General features: G+C 29.0%; 6 protein-coding genes across 11 annotated transcripts in view; 4 read left to right on the top strand and 2 right to left on the bottom strand.

The window, feature by feature from the left end:
- Positions 1-1,415, bottom strand: part of LOC122575124 (KICSTOR complex protein SZT2-like) — a 34,680-nt gene extending 33,265 nt beyond the window's left edge. The window contains exons 1-2 of one of the 6 annotated variants that reach the window (XM_043743666.1): positions 1,287-1,397; positions 61-300 (exon numbers count right to left, since the gene is read on the bottom strand). In XM_043743666.1, coding sequence (XP_043599601.1) covers positions 61-90 — 30 coding nt within the window. In that variant the 5' untranslated portion in view covers positions 91-300; positions 1,287-1,397. Of the gene's footprint in view, positions 1-60; positions 428-1,043; positions 1,172-1,286 lie in introns of those variants that run through there. The other 5 variants (XM_043743662.1, XM_043743665.1, XM_043743661.1 and 2 more) reach the window with 5 other exon arrangements.
- LOC122575129 (uncharacterized protein C9orf85 homolog) lies at positions 1,264-2,658 on the top strand. Its single transcript, XM_043743673.1, has 2 exons — positions 1,264-2,232; positions 2,339-2,658. The coding sequence occupies exons 1-2, from the start codon at positions 1,800-1,802 to the stop codon at positions 2,536-2,538; spliced, it is 633 nt and encodes a 210-aa protein (XP_043599608.1). The 5' UTR covers positions 1,264-1,799; the 3' UTR covers positions 2,539-2,658.
- Positions 2,659-2,805: 147 nt separating this feature from the next.
- Positions 2,806-4,157, top strand: LOC122575130 (histone deacetylase complex subunit SAP18). Its single transcript, XM_043743674.1, has 4 exons — positions 2,806-3,361; positions 3,505-3,611; positions 3,721-3,915; positions 3,986-4,157. The coding sequence occupies exons 1-4, from the start codon at positions 3,290-3,292 to the stop codon at positions 4,071-4,073; spliced, it is 462 nt and encodes a 153-aa protein (XP_043599609.1). The 5' UTR covers positions 2,806-3,289; the 3' UTR covers positions 4,074-4,157.
- A 136-nt stretch (positions 4,158-4,293) lies between these two features.
- On the top strand, positions 4,294-6,918 carry LOC122575128 (outer dense fiber protein 3-like). Its single transcript, XM_043743671.1, has 5 exons — positions 4,294-4,520; positions 4,780-4,828; positions 5,210-5,422; positions 5,778-5,982; positions 6,531-6,918. Exons 1-5 carry the CDS (start codon positions 4,500-4,502, stop codon positions 6,787-6,789), a joined length of 747 nt encoding a protein of 248 aa, XP_043599606.1. The 5' UTR covers positions 4,294-4,499; the 3' UTR covers positions 6,790-6,918.
- A 91-nt stretch (positions 6,919-7,009) lies between these two features.
- Positions 7,010-12,687, top strand: LOC122575131 (outer dense fiber protein 3-like). Its single transcript, XM_043743675.1, has 4 exons — positions 7,010-7,826; positions 7,977-8,171; positions 8,525-8,675; positions 9,740-12,687. Exons 1-4 carry the CDS (start codon positions 7,739-7,741, stop codon positions 9,984-9,986), a joined length of 681 nt encoding a protein of 226 aa, XP_043599610.1. The 5' UTR covers positions 7,010-7,738; the 3' UTR covers positions 9,987-12,687.
- LOC122575125 (adenylosuccinate synthetase) lies at positions 10,684-22,426 on the bottom strand. Its single transcript, XM_043743669.1, has 6 exons — positions 22,138-22,426; positions 16,689-16,791; positions 14,330-14,693; positions 13,691-14,083; positions 13,203-13,459; positions 10,684-12,771 (listed from the first exon to the last, which is right to left on the bottom strand). Exons 1-6 carry the CDS (start codon positions 22,321-22,323, stop codon positions 12,722-12,724), a joined length of 1,353 nt encoding a protein of 450 aa, XP_043599604.1. The 5' UTR covers positions 22,324-22,426; the 3' UTR covers positions 10,684-12,721.
- Positions 22,427-22,698: the final 272 nt, after the last annotated feature.

The following is a 22,698-nucleotide window of genomic DNA, read 5'->3' as shown; positions in this document are numbered from 1 at the left end:
CTGTATGGGGAAAGGTACTAGGTATTATAACAATATCTAATATAAATTTTTCATAATTACCTCATTTTTTGTAGAAGGCATGATGTTCATTTTTATTTACTGTATATCAATCATTATTAGTAGAAAAAATAAATTTCTCCATACGTTCCACTAATGAGTAACACAGAATTCATGTTCACAAAATCAAATACACTAATGCACTATTATCACAATTTCCACTGTTTCCACAACTGTTCAAAGGTTACATTACTAATCATTGATTTGTATGTTCGTTTATATGTTTAAAATAATAAATACAACCTCAAAAATTAAATAAATCAGTATAATATCAACATAAAATTACATTACATTGAACGATTAAACTGACAATATTATTACTTTATGTATTATTATTGGTTTCATGTTAGCGAATATCACTATGGATACCCTATGTAATTAGAATTGAAATAACTGTTTAAAATTAGATAATATTACACGAATCAAAAACATATAATGTATCATCTTTAAAAATACACTATATCATATTGCAATATTGACAGAATTGTGACCAAATTGCTTATAAATAATAAGGTGCATACAAACTATATTGATTAAACTCTATGCAAAGATTCAATGATATAAAAGATACAATTATTTTAGATTTATTTACAAAATTATCTATGATTTGTATACAATGAATAGTATAACATCATAAATATGCCAATAAAAGATTAAGTCATTAGTTATGATTTAATATCTTTAGTTTACTCTAATTTGCATGACGTTAATAAAATAATCTTTTATGAAAACTAAAGATAAAGACGTAAGACGTCATAAAATCTTAAATAGGAATTGCAAATAAAAGTGAAAGTTTATGTTTGGAATATATTTTTAAATGAAATATTTAATAATTATGTTGTATACAGATATGTATATAAAGTAACATAGCAGACAGTAAATCGGAAGTTAATGCTTTCGATAATAGTATGTGTGTATATCTCGTATAACCCATCATACTACTTTTAGGTTAGAAAGGAATGAAAGATAATACAGAATGAACTAACCTATTATCATATTGTAACCCACTATAATCACCCTATCACCAACAATCACCACAGATGAATAATTCTATACGTTACTATTAGATGACAGCACAAACGATTTTAAAGCATACAGATATGTAATTGTAAACAATCTGACATGGTTATATTAAATTAAAATGTGTGGACTTCAACTTAGTAGACGCAATCCTTGCGGTGGCCAGAGAGTAAAGTATAACAATAACCCAAATCTAAGCCAATACTCACGATTCAAAATCCCGCTACAAAATGGCCACCACCCACGTGCTTCTGTCTATACTCAGCATCTCCATTCATTGGATGAATCATGAAGTCAATGGCGTCAAAGTAACCTGTCAAATACGCTAAATATGCTCGACTTTATGTATGTATAACTTTGGAACCAGTGGATTCAGCCTCTTAAAACTTGCATTTTCAAATTCTACACATTAATGACTACAAGACGAAATAAAAAAGTTAATAATATTACGTTTCCTAAAACGAAGTTCAGTCCTAAAAGAGATTTTAAAGTAGTTTTATATTATAGAAATTTATATATAAATAATTGTAATTGAATTCATACCAATTATATGACTGAAACATTGACATTATAATGCAATTGTAATACATAAATTAAAACATTTACATTCTTTACAATTAATATTGTAAAAGAATTATAGTATTACAAAGAACCTGAAAAATATTTTAATAAATTGCTATATTGTATAAAAATGTTGTGACTGTTTAAATATAAGTAAAAATATGAGCACACAAAGAGGAAATACTAACCGATCAAGACCACAAAAGTATCAGAATCAAACTGTTTTCAAAAACGATTTACATGACAAATCAAATAAAACAAAATATATTAATAGCATTCAAGTTGAACATGTATGTGAAAGATGTAAACAGATAATTGAATGGAAAATTAAATACAAAAAATATAAACCATTAAAAGCAGCTGCAAAATGTATCAAATGCGAACAGAAAACAATAAAACATGCTTACCACAACATCTGTATACCTTGTGCTATACAATGTAAAGTTTGTCCAAAATGTGGCAATAAAAGTAACATTGTTAAAGAAGAACCTGGTATAGAAGAAACTAATAAATTAGATATAGAATTACAGAATCTGCTCAAAGGATTGTCTGAAAGAAAACGTAGAACATTCATACGTTACATGAATAAAAATGGTATTTTAATTAATATTATTATATATATAATTACATAAAAAATTAATTTTATATAATATTGCATACCTGTATAAAATTAAATTTCAAATCATATACTATGTTTTAGCTACAAGTAATAAGAATAAATGTATCAAGGAAAACAAGGAAGAAGCTACAAATGAAGATAAAGAACCAAAAGATAATTGTATCAAAAAAGAAATATTATCCAAAGAAAATTTGTTATTAAAATTAAAATCATTAATGATTAAAGATGATGATAATGACTTGGATATTGATAATGATACTGATTCAGATTCGTCTATGTAGAAAAGTAAAATGTAGTTTTTAGTATATCAAAAAAAAAAGGAAGTAATGAATTCAATAATAATTATCATAAAAATGCGCTATATATTTGCAACTGATATTAAATTTTGACATTTTAAACAATTTGACAGTATGATTACTATTATTATTGTTGTTATTTCCTTGCAACATCCGTATAACTGTCTTTTCCTTTTGCTTCCTTTAATGATGCATAATCCACAGAATGGAGATAAGATATTTTTTAATTACTTTATATATCTCTTATGTTGTAACTGGAAATGAATTTACCATAATGATTTTGAATGCAACCCCTTTCCTACATATAAAAATATACTTTCCTAATCCTCTTCTCGAATATTACATTAAATATGTGTATATGTGACCTTAAATGGTCATGCCATACAAGGTAAAGAAATGAAAAAATAACCTAACCGGGTTTATGGAAATGGATAGTCTATTGTTAGATGTGTAGTAAATTGATTGATTAGATGAAGTAATTCTAAAAAAGCAATATTTCCTTCCATGTATGCACAACAAACAATTTCAAATTTCGCATATCGATATCGCTACATATGAAACCAATTTCACACGATAGCGTAACATCACATGTAAACGGTAGTTAGAACATTTGTGTACATACGTCAAGAAAGGATGATGTGGTATTGAATTTCGGTCTATTGTTTCTTCACGATAATATAAACATAATTATTATTAATCGTATTTCAATTCTTAAATTTTTATAATAATTATAAATATGACCTCAGCAATAGAGTCCATGGTAGTAGATGAAAAACAATTACCAGAGAAACCCATAGACAGAGAAAAAGTACGTAACATCAAAAACTTTTAAGAAATATCGATTGAAAGTTAACTCTTCCAAATTTAGAAAAAATTACTCATATCTTTAATATTTTTTGGAACAAATACTTATTTTATACCTAATAAATTTTTATAATATTTAACTTTCAGACATGTCCACTTTTACTCCGGGTATTTTGTAATACAGGAAGGCATCACAATATAATGGAATATAGTAGGGGAAATGTCCCCTCAAATGAATTACAAATATATACATGGTAAAATATTTAAAATTACACATACATTCGTATATTATAACTTGTAAAAAGGTTAAAGACATTTAGAAATATCAAATCTAATCTTTTTAAACTAATTCAATGTAACCAGGATGGATGCAACCTTACGAGAGATTACAGGTTTAGTTAAAGAAGTAAATCCAGATGCTAGAAGTAAAGGAACATACTTTGATTTTTCATTAGTAACACCAGAATTACGAAATTCTGGATATCGCATGAGAGAAATCGGTGTTACTTGTTCAGGACAAAAGGGTGCAGATGATAATAAAACACTTGCTCAAGCACGGTATGCTTTTTTATAATTAAAGTTAATTTTAAAATAAACAGGATAATTTTACTTATTTTTATAATTGCAGATTTACAATTGGTGATTATTTAGATATATCAATAACTCCACCAAATCGACAACCAGCAATTAGACGTGGCGCACTACGTCAATACTAATTTAAATAACAAAGATCTTATTTTCTGCAACTTATGTTAACAATTTATTAGTTTTCTATTAATAAACTATATATAATACTGAAACTATGATATCATTATATAAATATATCATTTACTTTTCCCATTTCATGAAAGTGATTGATTATTCTACATCAAATGTTCAGATTACATTGATGCTGGTGTACAAATTCATGAAGCCAATGAGAATTCTTTACTGTCCAATGATGCAATTTCTTTCAATTATTAATTTGAGACTATCTCAGTAACTATTGATTTTGGACCTTATTTCGTATAATACATTTTATGTAAAATTTGATGTTGATCCAAATTCGACAGAAATGTTAAATATTCTTCTTAAAACACTGAAGATGACCAACATATCTTAACAAGAAGACAAGTAATTTATAAGTTATTTGAAGTGACGTTATGGGATTCATCATTGCAGAAGTAAATAAAAAATATAGAATGTTTATTAATATGCATTTACTTTATTATTTAGTTTTTATAAAGTTTAGTATTTATATGCAAGAAATTTCTTTATTACAATTCATAATAATAATGTTTAATTGAATAGTATAAATGCTCTGAATATGGTTCTTATGTCAATTTTATTCAAATTTCACATTATTAATAGTTTTTATTTTCGTATTGTATTATGTTGTAATTTTTTTATTATTTTTTTTTTGTACGTTCTTTATTATAAAAGATGGAGGATAAGGAAAATAAACCAAAGTTGTTGAGTTGTATGATAAGAGGTAAGATTTTATAGAATTTTGATATAAAGATATAGTATTTCATTAATATTTATGTCAATAAAATAAAATTTTAATTCTCATATTTTTTGTAACAGATATTTATTTATAACTATGGCATATGTTAATGATTTTAACACATTTTACTTTGTTTATTAATGTATGTTATTATGTTATATTGACAAACAAAATTTATTTCTTATTAATGAAATTAATATTATAATGATAATTATTACAGCCATTATTTTATTTAACAAATAATTCATACTATCAAAAAATTATAACAGATAATTAAAATATTCTTTATTAATTTTCAAACATTTACTCATTGCCAATTTTATACATAATAAAAATACATATATATGTGTGTTTGTGTGTGTATAGGTCCTGCTCCTATATATAAACTGCAAACCTTAGTTGGATATGAAGGTCACTGTCTATCTCGGCCAAGAGGCCCAGCATATACTATAAGACCTCGAACGAAACTTCACGTACCAAGTATTGGTCCTGGACCACAATATAATGTTTCAAAATTAACGATTTATGGAGTAGATAATCCTCCTGCATATACAATAGTTGGTCGAGAACCATTTAAAGGTCGCTATATTTATATCATCACATTTAATAAGTAATTGATAATATACTTCATTAAATAATTAATTACATTCATGAAGTTTTAAATAAAAATGATTCAAGAATCATAATAGTTCATGAATTAAAGTGAAAACCAATTCATTTAGCTTATTATATAGTAGTTGAAGCTAGACAGATTTTTTTACATTTCACACCCACACATCTTCTACACAGTAATTTTTAGTTACTTTTTATTTAATTTTTCTTTGAAGTCTTTTCAATCTTATTTTAAGTTTGGTATAATGAATGATTGTTTAAAAAAATAATTTGATATATTTTAAGTAAATATCTGTTATAAAAAGCCATTTTTTTAATGTAGTGAGTGATTTTGGACCAGGACCAGGAGCACATTATCCAGAGTTATGTCCCCCAATGAATCACAATATTAGAGCCCCTGCTTATACTATTAAATCTAGGAGTAGAACGAAACTAGATGACAGTGGACCTGGTCCAAGTGCATATATTTTACCAACTACTATAGGACCAAAAATTCCTGACAAAGCAGCTCAAGGTGCTTTTTCTATGTACGTAAGTAAATTTGAAGTTGAGACTAAATAATTATGTTTAGATTTCTAGAATTGATGAAGTAAATTTACATCTTGATAATTTAATAATTTATTTATTTCACGACTGGGGTAACTTCATATGCGCATATACATGAAGTTATATAATTTCTGCTGTTTTAATTTCAAAGATATAATTAAAAGTATTTTTAATGCTTTGATATTTATGATATGTGAATGTTTTGAGACTTTGAGTGAACAATAACAACTGTGAATAAGATATTGTTATTTAAGAATAACATGTAAATACTCTTACGCATCCTTGTGTGTATCTCATTGCTCCTATTTTTGAAAAAAATAGTATTAATGCTGCATGAGGTACACACAAGAAAATACACATTCAATTAATTCCTTATATATGAAATTATACTCAGAAATTATGAAATTATCTAGGGCATTGATCTCAACCACATATTTTGAAAGCATTGAAGTCTATAAGGTGTGCTCCATTGTCTATAGGTACAAAAAATAATTATAATAAAATGTCTTAATATATTTTACTATTACAGTGCTGGGATTCACAAACTTAGAGAAGAAGATATTGGTCCTGGTCCAGCAGCTTACAGCAATATAGATGTCAATCTTACAAAACGTAGTTCTCCAGCATACAGTTTAAAATGGAGGACTGGATTACCAGATATAGATAAAAGTCCAGGACCACAATATTATCCTCAATATGATACTGGAAGACGTCCTCCTATGTATTCTTTTGGTATAAGACATAGTGAATGTGCTGGTTTACCTATCACAGGCTTGGATGAAGATTGATATGTTAATTTTGTAAATTAACATAATTTTGTATATAGTACTTTACATGCTTGTGATGTCAAGTTAATGTAACTTGTTTTATATATATATATATATATATATTTAAAATAAATGTTTATATTATGCTAATTCAAATTGTTCTGTTGAGTTATATAGAAGGTCTTCCAACTTATCAAAAATTATATCTTACATTATTAAAATAAGGACATTCTAGATTTGGATTATAAGCACTATACTATGTTAACAAAATATCTATTTTTCCTTATAGTCATTTAATTTTTGTAAAAATGAGTAATGATAGGAATTAATAGATATAATTTTGCAGTCTTTATACAATATGATAGCAGCTTTGTCAGATTTGATTAAAGTCATCCAGTTTTCAAACGTGTTTTCAAGTAAAAAAAATATTTTATATGTACAAATGTATATTTACAAATTTGTTATAACAAATCTTTTTGAAGAGTATACAAATTTTGATGAAAATAGATTGAATTAATAACTTTCTTTTTCAAAGCTATTATTCTAAACTTTAGCTCAGGTTTATATTTATCAAGTGCAATCCTATTTGAATTCTATGAAATCAATCATGCTTGCTTCTGTTTGCACCTAACGTGGCGATTTTGAATGATTTCAAAAGTTTTAATCTCCTATAGCTCTCTGGTTTCGTATTTGCTTCGTTGTACGTAAGTATACATACATGCCACAGTCGTACGACCGTGGTACATATTCTACTTTATATATTTTACATATTTTTACATTTTATGCGCATTCTGTGCACTTTTGCGCCTTGAAATTTCTCATAAAAGCATAAAAATATGCAATCTAATAATAACACACATACACAACTCTTAAGCAACTGTTTATATTTAAAATGAACAGACTGAAATAATATCACCCAAAATTTTTATCTAATTTAAATTTTTGGAAATGTAAATTATCAAGTATAAAAATGCCACCAAAACCAGGCACACAACCAGATACACAAACACAAACTAAACCACATAAAAAAATAGGGAGTCTTATATGCGGTTTTAGAAGTAAATAATTAAATGTCATTACATTATACATCGCAGATGAACAAACATTTCTCGAATATTGAATATAAATTGTTTATATGTATACATATGCAATATTGTATATTAAATTTAATCTTATGTAAAGTTAGTTTTAAAAATGTTATATTTTAGGTCCGGGTCCAAAATATCCACTAAAAACTCTCGTGGGTTATCAAGAGCATTGCCTTTCGAAGTACCGAAATCCAGCATATACATTTGGCAACAAATATCCTAGTTTACGAATATGTGAAGGACCAGGACCGAAATATTTATTAGACAAGCCCATACGTGGTGGTTTTTCATTTGGATTAGTTGGAAAGATTTTCGGTATCCTATTTATTCTTATATTCTTTGAATTACGCACGAATCATTTCGTGAATTACACATTCATTATACATATACGTATTTAGTTCCAGTCAGTATCTTATATCTAATGGATTGATTATATTTCTATTATAAAAACAACCTCAATATCTTAAAGATGTTATACTATTTTATCACTTCCGTTATCTTTTTAACTACGTAATTACATTACATTATATATTCCCTAATAATAATTTTTAATAAAAATTTGATGTAATCTGTATAACGTATTTTGTACAAGATTATTAACAATTGACTCGAATACAAAATATCAAATCAATTGATTATATAATATTCTTATTTTCTCTTTTTCGCAGATACTTCTTGTACGCCTGGCCCAAAATATCTATTGCCATCTCCAAAAGGTCCATCTTTTACATTAAAATCCAGAACTAAACAGAGAAAATGTTCCTTTTCACCAGGTCCTTATAATGTAAAATTTCCTATATCAGGTCCAGCTTTTTTTATGTAAGTACTTCTTGTTACGCATCAGTAATCCTTGAGACATTCGTCAATATAAAGATTATTACGGCTCAAATATAATACCGTCACAATATTGTTAAAATATATAAGGATCCGAATGTGACGGGAATGAAAATAAGCATAGCAAAGTATTATCCTTTTCCACCATAATTTTTACAGCGTTTCGATTTATCCTACGAATCGTTGATCCGTTTGGGATCGATACTTGAAAGGAAGAGGGTCCGATTTATAGTATGTTCATCTGTTTGCGTTTTCTCTCCCGACAGCCAAGGATGATGAAAGCTAGACAACCGTTTTAGGCATTTGAACTTCACGTTTTCTTGTACACATCAGAAGGGAGTTTTGCTTTTCCCATTTGGTGGCCAGATCTATTGACAACAATAATCTAAACTTGAATTGAATTTAAATTTGATCTAAACTGAATGATACTCGATATTTGCATGACTTCGAGTCACCAGCCATCGTCCATCGAATGAATCACCTATCCTCGTAAACATTTTCTTCGGCTACACGTGGTCTAGTCCAATCATAAATCTTACGAAAGCAAAATATGTACAATCTGCCTAATTTATATTCGTTTACTTTTAAAAATGCACGATGCTTATACATTATAATACAAAGAAAAATTATCATTTATTAAGTAAACAAATATATTCCAAATTATATCGTGTTTGGAGTCAGTCTAAATAGAAAATTGTAATAAGCATATTAATAAGTTTCATTACACAATTTCATTGATCACAATCAAAAATAAAAAATTTTGATTTTTGAGTTAGAGATCTCAGATTATCGCAAACGTTCAATATTTTTTGAACGCTTCTACTCTCGGCCCCTCTTTTTCTTTCAGCCGTGTTGTCCTTTTCTACGTTCAGTACATCTAACATCTCAGTTTTGAAAAATAGAATCGTTTTTACCTCTCTATAATTGCAATACTTGGATCCCGAATTTCTGACAATTATCGGAAGTTTCCGTATTTGAAAAAATAGTTTTAATTAACTTTTATCTTATTAAAATTAAATTATATTAAATGCTTGTTACATGATTTTTAGAGGAGAACGTTTAGCTGCTTTAAGACGTGATCCTACACCAGGTCCCAAATTTTACAATGATGCATTGGTTGCCCAAAGAGCTCCAATGTATAGCGTAACTTTCAGAAGAGACGAAAAAATAATTTGCCGTTCTCCGGGTCCGAAATACAATCCGAAACCTCCTAAACCACAGCCCATGTTTTCCTTTGGAATCAAACACAGCGAGTGTTCTCCTCCTTATATCGTTAAATGCGATGATCAATGTTAAAATTTTGGCAACTATAAATAAAAAGTGTAAAAATATAAATTTAATAAAAAATATAAATTTTACGTATAAAATATAAAAGCAGAATCTATGAATTTCTTATTTCAAATCGGCTCTAAAAAGCAATAATAAAATATCTATAACATAATATATATTTCATACATATTGAATTCAAATGTGTAGAGATAAGACGTTAATTAGCGGACGACACAGACGCAATATATTACATGATCGAGTAAAAGTAGACTCTGGAAGAAGTTAGCATAAAAAGAATGTGGGAGACTGAGAGATTTAGAAGATATCTTTAACTATAGATCAATTGAAAGGTAAGATCTTCTATGGTCTCAGTCAGTCAAGTTATGAGAAAAAGTAAAGGAAAACAACATAGCTAAAATTTTCACTATATAGAACCATATGTAGAAAGATTAGAGCATCGGAGTACTCCTTTATTATAGTTATGTAATAGTACTACCTATTTAAGTACTTGATCATTCATTTTTACCCAGGCAAACATTAGGTTCTTGAATTAGTTGACGAATATTTCTTTTCGTTATATTCATTATAAAGTAAAAAGTTATACAATTAGAGGTTCACAAATGAAAAATATCAGTAGTTGGGATTTAATACTTACACTTTAAGTATAGTGAATGTTAATGGATAAAAGCAACATCTAAAAAAATCAGATATTAAACTCACGTAATTTTCAAATAAATACATTTTTATTAACATTTTTTATTTTACATTCAAACAATGGATACCATGAATTAACACGAATTATCCAATAAGAAGGAACTCGAAAAAATGACATTTCTGTTCTCTTCTATCAACGTTATGTACTACTAAAATTCAGAAGCTTAATGCTATAAATTTCTTTGTTGTTTATTCTCTGTGCGCTTGTATCATCAACTCCATCGACAAATTAAATTTATCTCGTTAAAACAAACAAACCGGATGGACAAATGTAGGATGTGATAGCTGCAAATGGGTTTTGATATGACCTGTGGGTGTAGAGTGAATGATGAATGATTGTGGACAGAATGGAAGATGTCGAATATTCAATTTAGGATATCGATTGCGAGTGAATATTCCTAGAATGCACGTGACTACGTAAGTAGAGATTTGACTGACACTAAGAATGTGTAATGTCTTCAAAGATGTGAATTAGAAAGCGAGAGAGGCATTCTGTTACTGTGTTACATTGAAGTCGTTGCGTTATGTTAAGCTGCGCCTTGATTATAAGGAGTATTAAAGATATTCATTTTACTTATTGAAGACTTCACACGTTCCAATTCATTGATTTAAAAAAATTAAGGACTAATTAGTTAGCTCCATTGAAGATGCAGTAGAACATGAGGGTGATTGTGTAAATACAGAATACAATATACGTCGAAAAATAGACTCCGTGAAAAGAAACAATATTAGATATTGCAGCATGATCTAGTAATTAATTGACCCAAAGATATTGTTTCTTACTGAAACGTATTAAGTTTTTAAAATATATAGAGGAGGGTGGTTTGCCTTCAACAAAGAGGAAGTACCGATACTTTTTGTCCACGACTGACGCGTTCATTTTTGTTTGGTTCTAACTCAATCAACTAAGTCGATTATAATTTATTTAAAGCGTGCGAATTAAACCCGATAGGATTGCTGCTTTCATCTCCGATGCTTTTTGATAAATTTTTTAACAATAGCTATGGGAGTGCTTCAAAGTAACGGCCGCATAGTGTAAGTACATAAAATGGTAATACTCTTACTTATTACATTAATAATCCTGAACAGTGGTATAAATATCTAAGTTTGGCACAAAGATTCATTTTTACGCCAAGTAGATATACCAGAAGTCACGCTATTCGCAAAATGTTTGATGTAAGATACATTGTTACAAGATCTGATTGTAAAAGATTAAGATAAAATATATCAAGAAAGTCGTGATGAATTGGAAACAATTCGAGGAGGAAATAATTCTAGAGATATACGAATAAAATAAGAAAATTTAAAATATAAAGGAGAAAAACATAAGCCATATAAATTCGATGTCTTAGGTGCAACGCAAAGAACTCAATTGGCATTGGGACAAAAATCTGGTCCGAAATTTTTAGATACGTATGTAACTAATCAACGAATTACGAAATAATAAACTTATTATATGTAAGATAGAAAATCAAGTTCTCAACATTTTGACGATAGAGGATCATACGAAACCATGCATTAAGTATGAGAATCATAATACAAGAAAAATGTTTAACCTAAAGGTAGGTTATGGTTAAATATAAATGGTTGAATGGTTAAATATAGGGTATGACATATATAGGTGGGATTCGATAGTATCTGCGAATGGAGTGGATGATGGGTGATTGAAGGCCAAGTGAAAGATATTGAATGAAGATACTGCATTAGACCAGAATGTCGATCGCAAGTAAAGAGTAATTCCTAAAATGTACACGAGACATGTATGGGATCACGTAGAGGCTATACGTGATGAACATGTCTGTTGTATGTATGATGTCACTATGAATGTGGTCTGATTACAAAGCGAGAGAATCGCTCATGCATCGTCGAAAAATTCATGTCGTCACTGTGTTGTATTAAAGTCTTTGCGTTGTGTTAAGCGTCGTGATTGTAAAGAAATGTTAAGTATATCCATTTTAATTAATAAAGACTTCACACGTTCATTCGCCCAATCCACTGATCCTACACAAATAAATATATTTCCATGGTTGTAACCAATATGTGTAACGTCAAAGTGTAATTACACTTTCTCGGCCTGCTCCCACTCCAATCCATTTAACTGAAACAATAATAATTTCTGGACTTAATGTTATTAATAATATTTAATTTTTTGTACTTGTAATACGTCTAAGTTCAAGACCTTACATTTTTAACTAAATATGAAAGGAATTGAAAACAAAAAAATATTTTTTATATAACAAGAAATTTTCATTATTCAAGTTAGAATCGGATTTTCATTCTATATAATGATACTCAAAAAGCTGATCAGTTTTCAAAATAAATGCATAGATGGACATTCGCAATCTAATTATAATATTGAATAGGTAATATAGAACATGGAGTTGAAAAAATTAATATGTTACTAATTTTTCACTGGAAAAGATTATTAATACGCTCTTTAGTTTTAATCGGCGATACTGTACGCAAAACCCAAAAAGCCACAAAACTGATCATGAGATTACATAATACTTTCACATATTAAAATATTACCTGGCACGCCAAGATGTTCTTCTATTAATTGTATATATTTTTTTGCATTAGGAGGTAGCTTTTCCAAGGAACGTACACCCTCTGTCTCTGACTCCCAACCGTTGAGAGTCTCGTAAATTACTTCTACTTTTGCTAAATCAGAGGTGCTACTTGGAAAATAGTCAATTTCTTTTCCATTTAATCGATAACCTACACCGACTTGAATTTTTGGAAGAGTATCTAGAATATCTAATTTCGTAAGACATATTGACGTATATCTGCAAAATAAATATAATTTAAATTATTGATGAAGGTAAAAAATTTGAAAGTAAAAAAGTGCATATAATATGCAAAAATATATAAATATCCAAAGTATAGTACTCGTTATAATATTTTGTAAATGCATAATTCTCTACGTAGATTCCTCTTTATCTAATTACATTTATAAAAATATGAATTTGCCTAAAAGTCCATTTATTAGCCATATTTATTATAAAAGTATTTCTTACCCATTAACCAAGGCGGTGAATTTAAGAAGAGTTAAATCTAGCCAACCACAACGTCTCTTCCTATTTGTCGTAACACCAAATTCGTGTCCTCTTTTTTGTAAAAGCTCGCCTGTAGCATTCAAAAGTTCAGTAGGAAATGGACCATCACCAACTCTTGTGGTATACGCTTTAACAACACCGACAACTTCTCCGATATAAGACGGCGATAATCCAAGACCGGTACAAACACCACCTATACTGCAGTTAGAACTCGTAACATAGGGATATGTACCAAAGTCTATGTCTAACATCGCAGCATTTGCACCTTCTACTAATACTTTTTTTCCTTCGCGTAATGCTTGATGTAAATACTGAACTGTTTCTTTCACTAATGGTCTTATTCTTTCTGCATAGCTGAAAAATAGGATAAAGGAAATAGAATAAAGAAATTGTTTTTTACTAAGCACACTATTGCTTATAAGAATCCGGATATTTTAGTCGATACATAGTACATGATAATACATGAATAGTATTATTTTATTAATATATAATAATTATTCACGATTCAATATTATTTTCAACAAACTCTCCTCATACTTGTTTAGTGCTAATATCTGAATCATATTCAGATTTAAGTGAAAAATAAATAAAAATACGTACTCTTTATACCGCTGAAGCTCTGCTTTCACGTCGACCTGAAGTGCTGGAAACATTTTCTGATACGAGGTAATCAGCGCATCAAACTTTTGGGAGAATTTGTCGAAGTCGCCGAGAAGATCACCGATTCTAAGTCCATTTCTAGCAGCTTTGCTTGAGTACGTTGGACCAATTCCTTTTTTAGTAGTACCCAGGGACTGTGTACCTTTTTCTAATTCTTGGAGGCCATCGACTTGCTGATGAAAATCAAATACTATGTGCGCACGATCAGAGATTATTAATCGCTCTTGCCAATTTTTTAAACCTTTCGCTTCATTGCTTTCTAATTCCTCAAAAAGACCGGGTAGGTGTATTACTACTCCGTTTCCTGAAACAAAATTCATGACAGGATAGTATTATAATTATTGTAATACAGTATCAGCAGAAATATGATCACGGTGATCAATTTTCTCTTTTAGACTCATATTAGTATAAAATCTATAGAAGGCGGGAATGAATCGCATTACACGATCAACTTTTCTCTTTTAAACTCATATTAGTATTATAAAATCTGTAGAAGGCGGAAATAAATCGCATTACACGATCAACTTAAATTATATTACTATTTTACACTAATAAATCAATTGCAAATTAGTTTGTGTCGCATAATATAATTTGAAGTACAGGTAGTACATTTTTTATTAGTTTCCTCTTTTTTTCAAGTTTCCAAAGTTATTCCTCAATTTTTTTTTAGAAATAATCTATAACTTTTTTTTATGCTGGATTCTTAGTGGATATTGGGAAGAGTTGACGAAATATCATAAAATATATTATAGAGAAGGAATATACATTTATTATAATAAAATTAAGAGCAACTTTTGAAAGAAGAAACAAACTGGTATCTGCAACGGTTTCTTACGTTTCATGTGCCTCACCTGGTACAGTGTAATGAAACCGTCGTATCCGTTCCCAAGGTATTTTGCGGATAGTGTAGCGAACACTATTATATAGAGTAAGCCACGAAATTGGAATGGGTTATATTTAGATTTTAGTTAAAGATAGAAAGAGATTAAAAATTTCATATATAAAATTATATCTAAAAATTATATATGAAATTTTTTAAGCTAAACAACATTGGATTACTGTGTCTACAACAGTATTTAAATCCCATCGAACATTTACGAGACCATCTCTATCAAATACCAGACAACATATGAAATAACAAACTGTTATTTCAAGATACGTTGTTGTTCGTTTGCTTAAATATAGATAACAATGTTGTCAACAAACTAATATTAAGTACGACTTGAAAACGTAATTCGAAATTATGGATACCAAACTTCCGTTTGAAAGCACATCTACATCTGTATTTTCCTTATTAAATTGATAGTCAACTTAATTTCCACAGATGGTGGCGGTTTATTTATTTTTTTTTCTATAAATGTAAAGACATGTTTCGATACATGAACAGTTAAGCTCATCTTAATTAATAGCTTTCTGGGTCTTTTGCTTCGTATGAACAAAATGACTGAAATCATTACCACGTCAATTATGCTAATTTTTCTTTATAACATTTACGTATATTGCTGAAACACGAATAAATTCATGCACAAGATATCAACGAAAAAGTTGTATAGATTCTTTCCAGAATCAAAGCATAGCTTAAAAAAGAGTATTACAGGAGAATACAACTCTAACATTTTCATGTTGGATGACGTAAGGAAAGTTACATCAAGACGAAAACTGCTTCTATTATGACGCAACGTTGCGTTAAATTTCCGTCTTGAGAACCAAAGATGTAGTTTTAGTTGCAATTTATATTGCGATCAGAATAGATAGATTCGTACACAATACATTAAATATGACTAATCTCCACAATATACGATTGTATTACAGTTGTTGTTATTATAATTGTATATATATATATCTACCTCCATTACAGCTGTCGGTTAAAATTATGTCACAAATAGCTAATGCCAAAGAACTATAAAAAAACTTTCAACGAAGATGTGTCACTGACTAATTTTATAACATATTTTGTAGTCGGTGTCTTAATTCTTTAATATTTTACAATTTGTTGTACGCAACATAATATGTGTTATATAAATTAGTTCCACTGTATTTATGTGTTTCTATTTCCCGCATTATGTAGTTAGTAAGTACAGTTTTTAGTGAAATGGCCCCGACACGACCTAAAGATGATAAGTCCTTATTGTCCGTATCGCCAACAGCTTATGTAACATGTACATTGTTACATTCTATACTCAAAACAGTTACGTAGATACTTAATTTTTTTTGTTTTTTTTTTTTTTGGATGTTTAACTAGCGCAATATGAGATCATCGATATTCTATTAAGGGCCATCATAATCAAAAAATAATTACCTATAAGCGAAGTGCATCTAGGATTGATTATTCCACTGGGTAGAAGATGGAAGTGGAACTCCGCACCGTCTACTACTACTGTATGCCCGGCATTGCTTCCTCCCTGCAAAATTAAAATTCTCCTTTTGCTCCAATGTAAATATCTTTTTCCTTCATCTTTATTTCGTACTTTTTAAACACTTCCAGTGACAGATCAGAACAGATGTTGTTCATCTTACTCAAACATCAAAATTATTATGACTTTCAATGAAACATCTAAATAATAATTACAAAACGAACAATTTAATTTACATCCTAAAATATTTTTCATACGGTTTACTAATGTTGCTGGCAGTGAATTAATGAAGTATCATTTTGTAGATAATATAATTTGAAGAGTGCAGGGTAGAGTGTCAGATTAGTTATTTAATGATTCCTTGAATGAGAAATGATTAACATGTTAAATGAAAAATAGAAGAAATATTGAACATGTGTTGTCAATAAGCAATATCTAATGAGGCACGAAATTAGCATTATTTATTAACATTAGCACATTAGAGGCTAGTAACGAGAATTCATATTTTCAGATACGTGTATTACCTTTTAATTTTTTCTTGATAGAATTTTCTGGAGCTTTTCGTTCTCGAATATTATCGATTTTAATTTTAGATTTTGTTATAACGGATGTTTTCAGCTTGATGTTAGAGCAAAGGCGTATACAAGAAACATTCAAGCGTACATAGGACCAATTATAATGTTAAAAAATTAACGATCTTTAGTGAAATTATTAGAGGAAAAATATATAACGAACATCAATTGTGATAGAACAAATTAATTAAAAGATATTACTGTTACTATATAAAATTATGTGCTCGTAAAAAGAAAAGATATGTTAAAACTTACAACATATTATGTAATATGGATCGAAACTACATACGAAATGAAATTTTCAGATGCTAGATACAAGATGTAAGAAGAATAATTTGAACAGTTTAGGGTAAAGCTTTATATGTTTGGATTAACGATATTATCTGAAAAATTAATGTCATTTTTTCCGTAAACAGTTCATTTTAATTTTCGACACGATTTTTTAATCGTTTGCAACAACGTAATAAAGAAAGATATTAAAGAAAATTTATTTACATTGAGCGAATAACACATAACGATTACAAATATTTCGAAAATATTTTTTCATAGCAAATTCATGGTCGCCTTTTAAGTTTATTTAAATAAAAATTTTAATTTCACTAGTAAAAAATTACGGATGTAAACTCTCGAATACTTTTTAGCTATTATCATTTTGTGTACATCAATTACAATTTCGTTGGCGTTGAAATACTATAATGGATCAATTATAACAAAAGTTTAAACAAGTAAATATTATCTCAGAATTTATGAGAAATTGTATTGCTTAAATTCTAATGCATGGAATTACGATACAATTACAGTATCTAAATACAAAGTTGAACGAGATATTAAACCTAACAAATACCAAAGTCGTATTCTAAAGTCCTATGCAGATTAATTCAAGCAACTTGAAATTTCGTGATTCCTTTGACTATTAGATATATATTTACTTAACTTAAAATATTCTTTCAAACTACCTTCATTCTTACTAATCCACTTGACTTCAAGCAATTTGAAACACTTGATAGTTTCAAATAAAGCAAAGAAATAAGGATACAAGAAAAAAGGCTACCTTCAGAATAAAACAAGTATTATATTTATGAACAATGTGAAACATCAATATCAAACACGATTTCTGATAACCTTGTGCAAATTAAGTCACAATTATGGTAGAAAAGTTGATTTTATTACATTTGATATTCATAAGCACCAGCAAGTCACAGATAGCAATCGCTTCCTACTAGGGAAGAACTTATGTAAGAACTAAATGTAACGAAGTTCTGCATAAATGTGCTAGCCATTAAATCTCGGACAAGCAGCGGTAGAAAATGTACCTAATTGCCTATACAGAGCTGGTTGCTACGAAATCGAAACGCTGAACCATATACTAGATACACTAGATACTATATACTAGATATTTACACAAGAGTGGCCAGGCACAAAGCTATTGCGATATTTTCAGTTAGCGAAAGGATTCTGAAAACAGAACTTGATGGCAAAGCTAAGAAGAACTGCGTTGGTTATAGACGGGCAAGTATGTAGCTAGCGAATAAATCTTACAAAAGCCTACAAGAAAAAGATTAATTACTATCAAGAACTGGAAGATGCTATTATGAAATACAACGCCACAAAAGTCAAATTCACATCTGCTTCCATACTTTGTCGGGGGATATGAAACAGAAATAGAAAGAAGGAATTGATTATTCTGTCATCTCGAGCCCTAATTGGTGAACTTAATGCATTTTGTATCTTTAACAAATCCGTACTCAAAAGGAGAACGGGTGTAGGTTGAATTGGACCTTGATACTCGATCTAGTTATGTATTACCTGTAAACAGGTATAATGATATGCTTACTAATACATAGTAAGATAGACAAAAAACAAAAAAGAAAAAAAGATAGTTAAACAGTAATGGTCGTGTGTAGTACGTGCATGTTGAATAAAATTAATACTCGTTAATCAACTTTTATTTACGAAATCCTTCTAGAAGGAAACCTACCAAGGACATGAAATAAGAATAATATACAGTTGCAGAAAGATACAAAATTAATTTTATAATACCCTTTATTTTATACCGTTTCTTTTACTTTATCATAGTTTTCCCTATTTTTTTATTTTAAGAATATCACTCATTATATTTATGTGGCGTTAAGTATATCTTTAATGATCGTAATAATAGACGTATATTTGATTTTGTCGCATTCTCTCGTGTTTTAACTCATTATGCAGTAGATGAAGTACAGCGACGTCATATAATCGGTAGAACATTCGGGTAATTATGTTTAAACTATCTATTAGGTGATCCGAGAAGTTCGTACCATGTTACATTTGCATATTTCATGAAGTGAACAAAGAACGATAAGATATATAGAGAGCGGCAGAAAATTTGTACACTACCGTTTAGAAGTATATAGAATATTGTAAATGGAGAATGTAGATAGTTACTTTTCTTGACAGGATGTAATTCAGTTACAATATTATAGATAGAAGGACTCAAAACACTTTTATCTTTTATTAAAGTTATCATAAGATATTACGACAAAATTTTTTATTTTGAAAAGTTAATAAGTAACACAAAAATTGGCATTAAACGAAAAATTGCTAGCATAGTTAGAAGAAAGAAACAAAGATACAAGTCAGCTAACTCCGCACCCCCAGCATGGCCTGTACACTTGGACACCACGTGCGCTGACCTGACTAATTCGTAGGAGGACAAACAAATGTGGACGAGTGTCACGCATCTCCCCAAGAGGAAGCAACCGAGCTCTGCCATGAAAGCTGGCCACAAACCTTCAATCAAATACTTACATGCGCAACCAACGGCGACCCCCACCAATCCCTAAAAATATTACTAAATAGCACCTTGCAGGTATCGACATAAAACCACGGTACCCCATATAGACAACAGAATCTCAAAAACTGCCCACTTCGGAACAAAACTGTAATTCAGAAAACACAGCTACCACCAAATCTCCAATCCAAAATTTGATTAAATCAATTATTCATCTACTGCCCAAATACCCAAAAGATTTCAACATAAAATGCATCTACATGAACAAACACACAGAATATAATAACGAACAAGTATACTGGAAACACCTTGCAGCGATAATAATAATAGATAATAATACTAGTAATAATATCAGTAATATCTTATCTATATTTATTTATAATTATATTTTGTGTTAAGTACCTGCTTATAGTAAAAGGAATGTTAGCAAATGTACATACATATTTTTAAAAAATGTTTATATTACGTCATATCAATTGCAGTATATTGTATATCGATGAATGATATGTGAAGTATCTAAAAGCTATTAACGAGCATTGTGCATGTGAGTGCTTAAAAAATTTAATAGTTGTGGCAATTCATAGTAGTCTAAATAAAGCTTCATTTTAAGCCAATTTATGTTTATGACGACATTCAGAATGGATAGAATATTATGTAACGAACTGTGAACCTTGTCTCTTGTGTTAATAACCCATGTAATTCACATAAGTGGTTGATGTGACTTTAAACAATAAGAATAAAAAAGAATATTAGGTTTATTAAAAATCATTCTTTTATTTGGTATATATAAATTTTTATATTTATGCAGGTTTGCACCAAATTTTAACTGCAGTATGATTGTTTAAGAATTATGTCACATTACGTCATTTATAGAGATATATTAAGGTCATCTCATTAAAAAAGATCTTAATAAACCAATGTAAAAAAGAAGTTAATATATAAATTGACTTTTAATTTATTATACATATAAAGTTATTAATGATAGTCAATTATGTAAAAATTAATAAATAATTTACAAATTTTGTAGAAATTACAAATTAATTAGAGCATCATTAAAACTATAACTTCATGACTATATGATTATTACAGAGAAATATACTTATACATGCAATACTAAAATTTGATCTAATGAAGTAAGCGAATCATTTTAATTGATACACAAACATGTAAATGGCATATGTCAATTATTACATGCATACACATTTATGTGTCAAACGTAATTAATGCTTCATAAACTAGAATATGTGAAAATTCTACATCAATTACAAATGACTTAGTACTATTTTACTTCTATAAAAATATTGTATCAAGATGGGTTATAAAAACATTTATATATGATAGATGCTATGTGTAAGTTATTTACATATTTGCATTTATCTATATGAATTTAAGAAGGATAATATCTAAATATAAGGTAGGGAACATAGAATATGAAATATATAAATAAAACAATAATAAGAAAGAAAATTATGAAATATTTTATATGAAACGAATATCTGAATAAAGTAAGTAAATTACCGTCAAGATAAGTAAATAAGTAAATAAATTTGGAAAAATGCTAATGCAGAAGCTTTCATTTTTTCACTATCATGATAATAAAAAATGCAGTAGAGGATTTTGGTAAATATAGAACTTGTCATAAAAATGAGTACTAAACTATATGATATTTACTAAATATGTATTATAATTTCAAAGTTTCATTATCATAAATTATACTCTTTTCAATGCTTAAATTAGCTTACAGAAGTATACAATATTTATTTACCTCCGTAAGAGGAGGGATATCAATATAGAGAAAGAAACACTAATAATCATGTGACATATATGAAAACAGTGGAGAGAAAGAGACAGAGGAGGGAAAATTTTCGTCACTGTTCAAAATAAAATGATAAAAGGGGAAACATATAACCTATTGTGTGTCTTTAAAACGATGGATACAGTAGTCTGCAATACTAAATCTTCTAATAGAAAGTACATTTTGGATCAAATTTAAACGTATAGAACTTTATGCCGGAAAAAAGGCGGACGAGAATGAAAAAATGGCGGACTCACCTGACACCTGCAGACGACGTCAGCATCCATAGCAAGCATATCGACGACCTTGCCTTTACCTTCGTCGCCCCATTGTGCTCCAAGAACAACAGTAACTTTGGCTGTGTTAGTATTCGACACACGTTGCTTTTTCCTCGGTGATGCAAGAACACCATCTCCATTTGCTTGTTGAACGGAACGTTGCATTTTCGGGTACTATATTCGTAACTTTCCGAGCAATTGAACAAATTACGCGCGCACGCACACACCTCGAAAACCGCCGCGCGACTGTTGAAACATAGACTGGTAGTCTACCAGTGATAGAAGAGTTTGACTGACTTATATTTCAGCGCCGAATGGAACGACATCTAGAGGGAAAAATAAAGATTATAAAAATTAAATAAGATAAAAATTATAGAATAACACAAATATTAATTCTATGAAGATTTTCATCATTGAAAATATAACTTTACAATTAAATGAATAAACACGTTTAACTATTTATTAATAATTTTGTTATTAATTAAGGTGATTGACATCAAGCATAACATTATTTTTTATATCAAACACATTTTAATCGGT

This window comes from Bombus pyrosoma, linkage group LG14, assembly GCF_014825855.1.
Source record: "Bombus pyrosoma isolate SC7728 linkage group LG14, ASM1482585v1, whole genome shotgun sequence".
NCBI classification, from domain to species: Eukaryota; Metazoa; Arthropoda; class Insecta; order Hymenoptera; family Apidae; genus Bombus; species Bombus pyrosoma.
The sequence above is the reverse complement of the archived record's forward strand: the minus strand, read 5'-3'. Positions and strand labels throughout refer to the sequence as shown.

Coding starts and splice junctions, on each gene's coding strand:
- LOC122575130 (XM_043743674.1), top strand. CDS start 3,290: ATGACCTCAGCAATAGAGTCCATGGTAGTAGATGAAAAACAATTACCA. Junction 3,362..3,504: donor AACCCATAGACAGAGAAAAA/GTACGTAACATC, acceptor TTTAACTTTCAG/ACATGTCCACTTTTACTCCG. Junction 3,612..3,720: donor GAATTACAAATATATACATG/GTAAAATATTTA, acceptor CAATGTAACCAG/GATGGATGCAACCTTACGAG.
- LOC122575128 (XM_043743671.1), top strand. CDS start 4,500: ATGGGATTCATCATTGCAGAA. Junction 5,423..5,777: donor TGGTCGAGAACCATTTAAAG/GTCGCTATATTT, acceptor TTTTTAATGTAG/TGAGTGATTTTGGACCAGGA. Junction 5,983..6,530: donor GCTCAAGGTGCTTTTTCTAT/GTACGTAAGTAA, acceptor TTACTATTACAG/TGCTGGGATTCACAAACTTA.
- LOC122575131 (XM_043743675.1), top strand. CDS start 7,739: ATGCCACCAAAACCAGGCACACAACCAGATACACAAACACAAACTAAA. Junction 7,827..7,976: donor TCTTATATGCGGTTTTAGAA/GTAAATAATTAA, acceptor GTTATATTTTAG/GTCCGGGTCCAAAATATCCA. Junction 8,172..8,524: donor ATTAGTTGGAAAGATTTTCG/GTATCCTATTTA, acceptor TCTTTTTCGCAG/ATACTTCTTGTACGCCTGGC.
- LOC122575129 (XM_043743673.1), top strand. CDS start 1,800: ATGAGCACACAAAGAGGAAATACTAACCGATCAAGACCACAAAAGTAT. Junction 2,233..2,338: donor ACGTTACATGAATAAAAATG/GTATTTTAATTA, acceptor ACTATGTTTTAG/CTACAAGTAATAAGAATAAA.
- LOC122575125 (XM_043743669.1), bottom strand. CDS start 22,323: ATGCAACGTTCCGTTCAACAAGCAAATGGAGATGGTGTTCTTGCATCA. Junction 14,084..14,329: donor GAGCTTCAGCGGTATAAAGA/GTACGTATTTTT, acceptor CCTATTTTTCAG/CTATGCAGAAAGAATAAGAC. Junction 13,460..13,690: donor TTCACCGCCTTGGTTAATGG/GTAAGAAATACT, acceptor TTTATTTTGCAG/ATATACGTCAATATGTCTTA.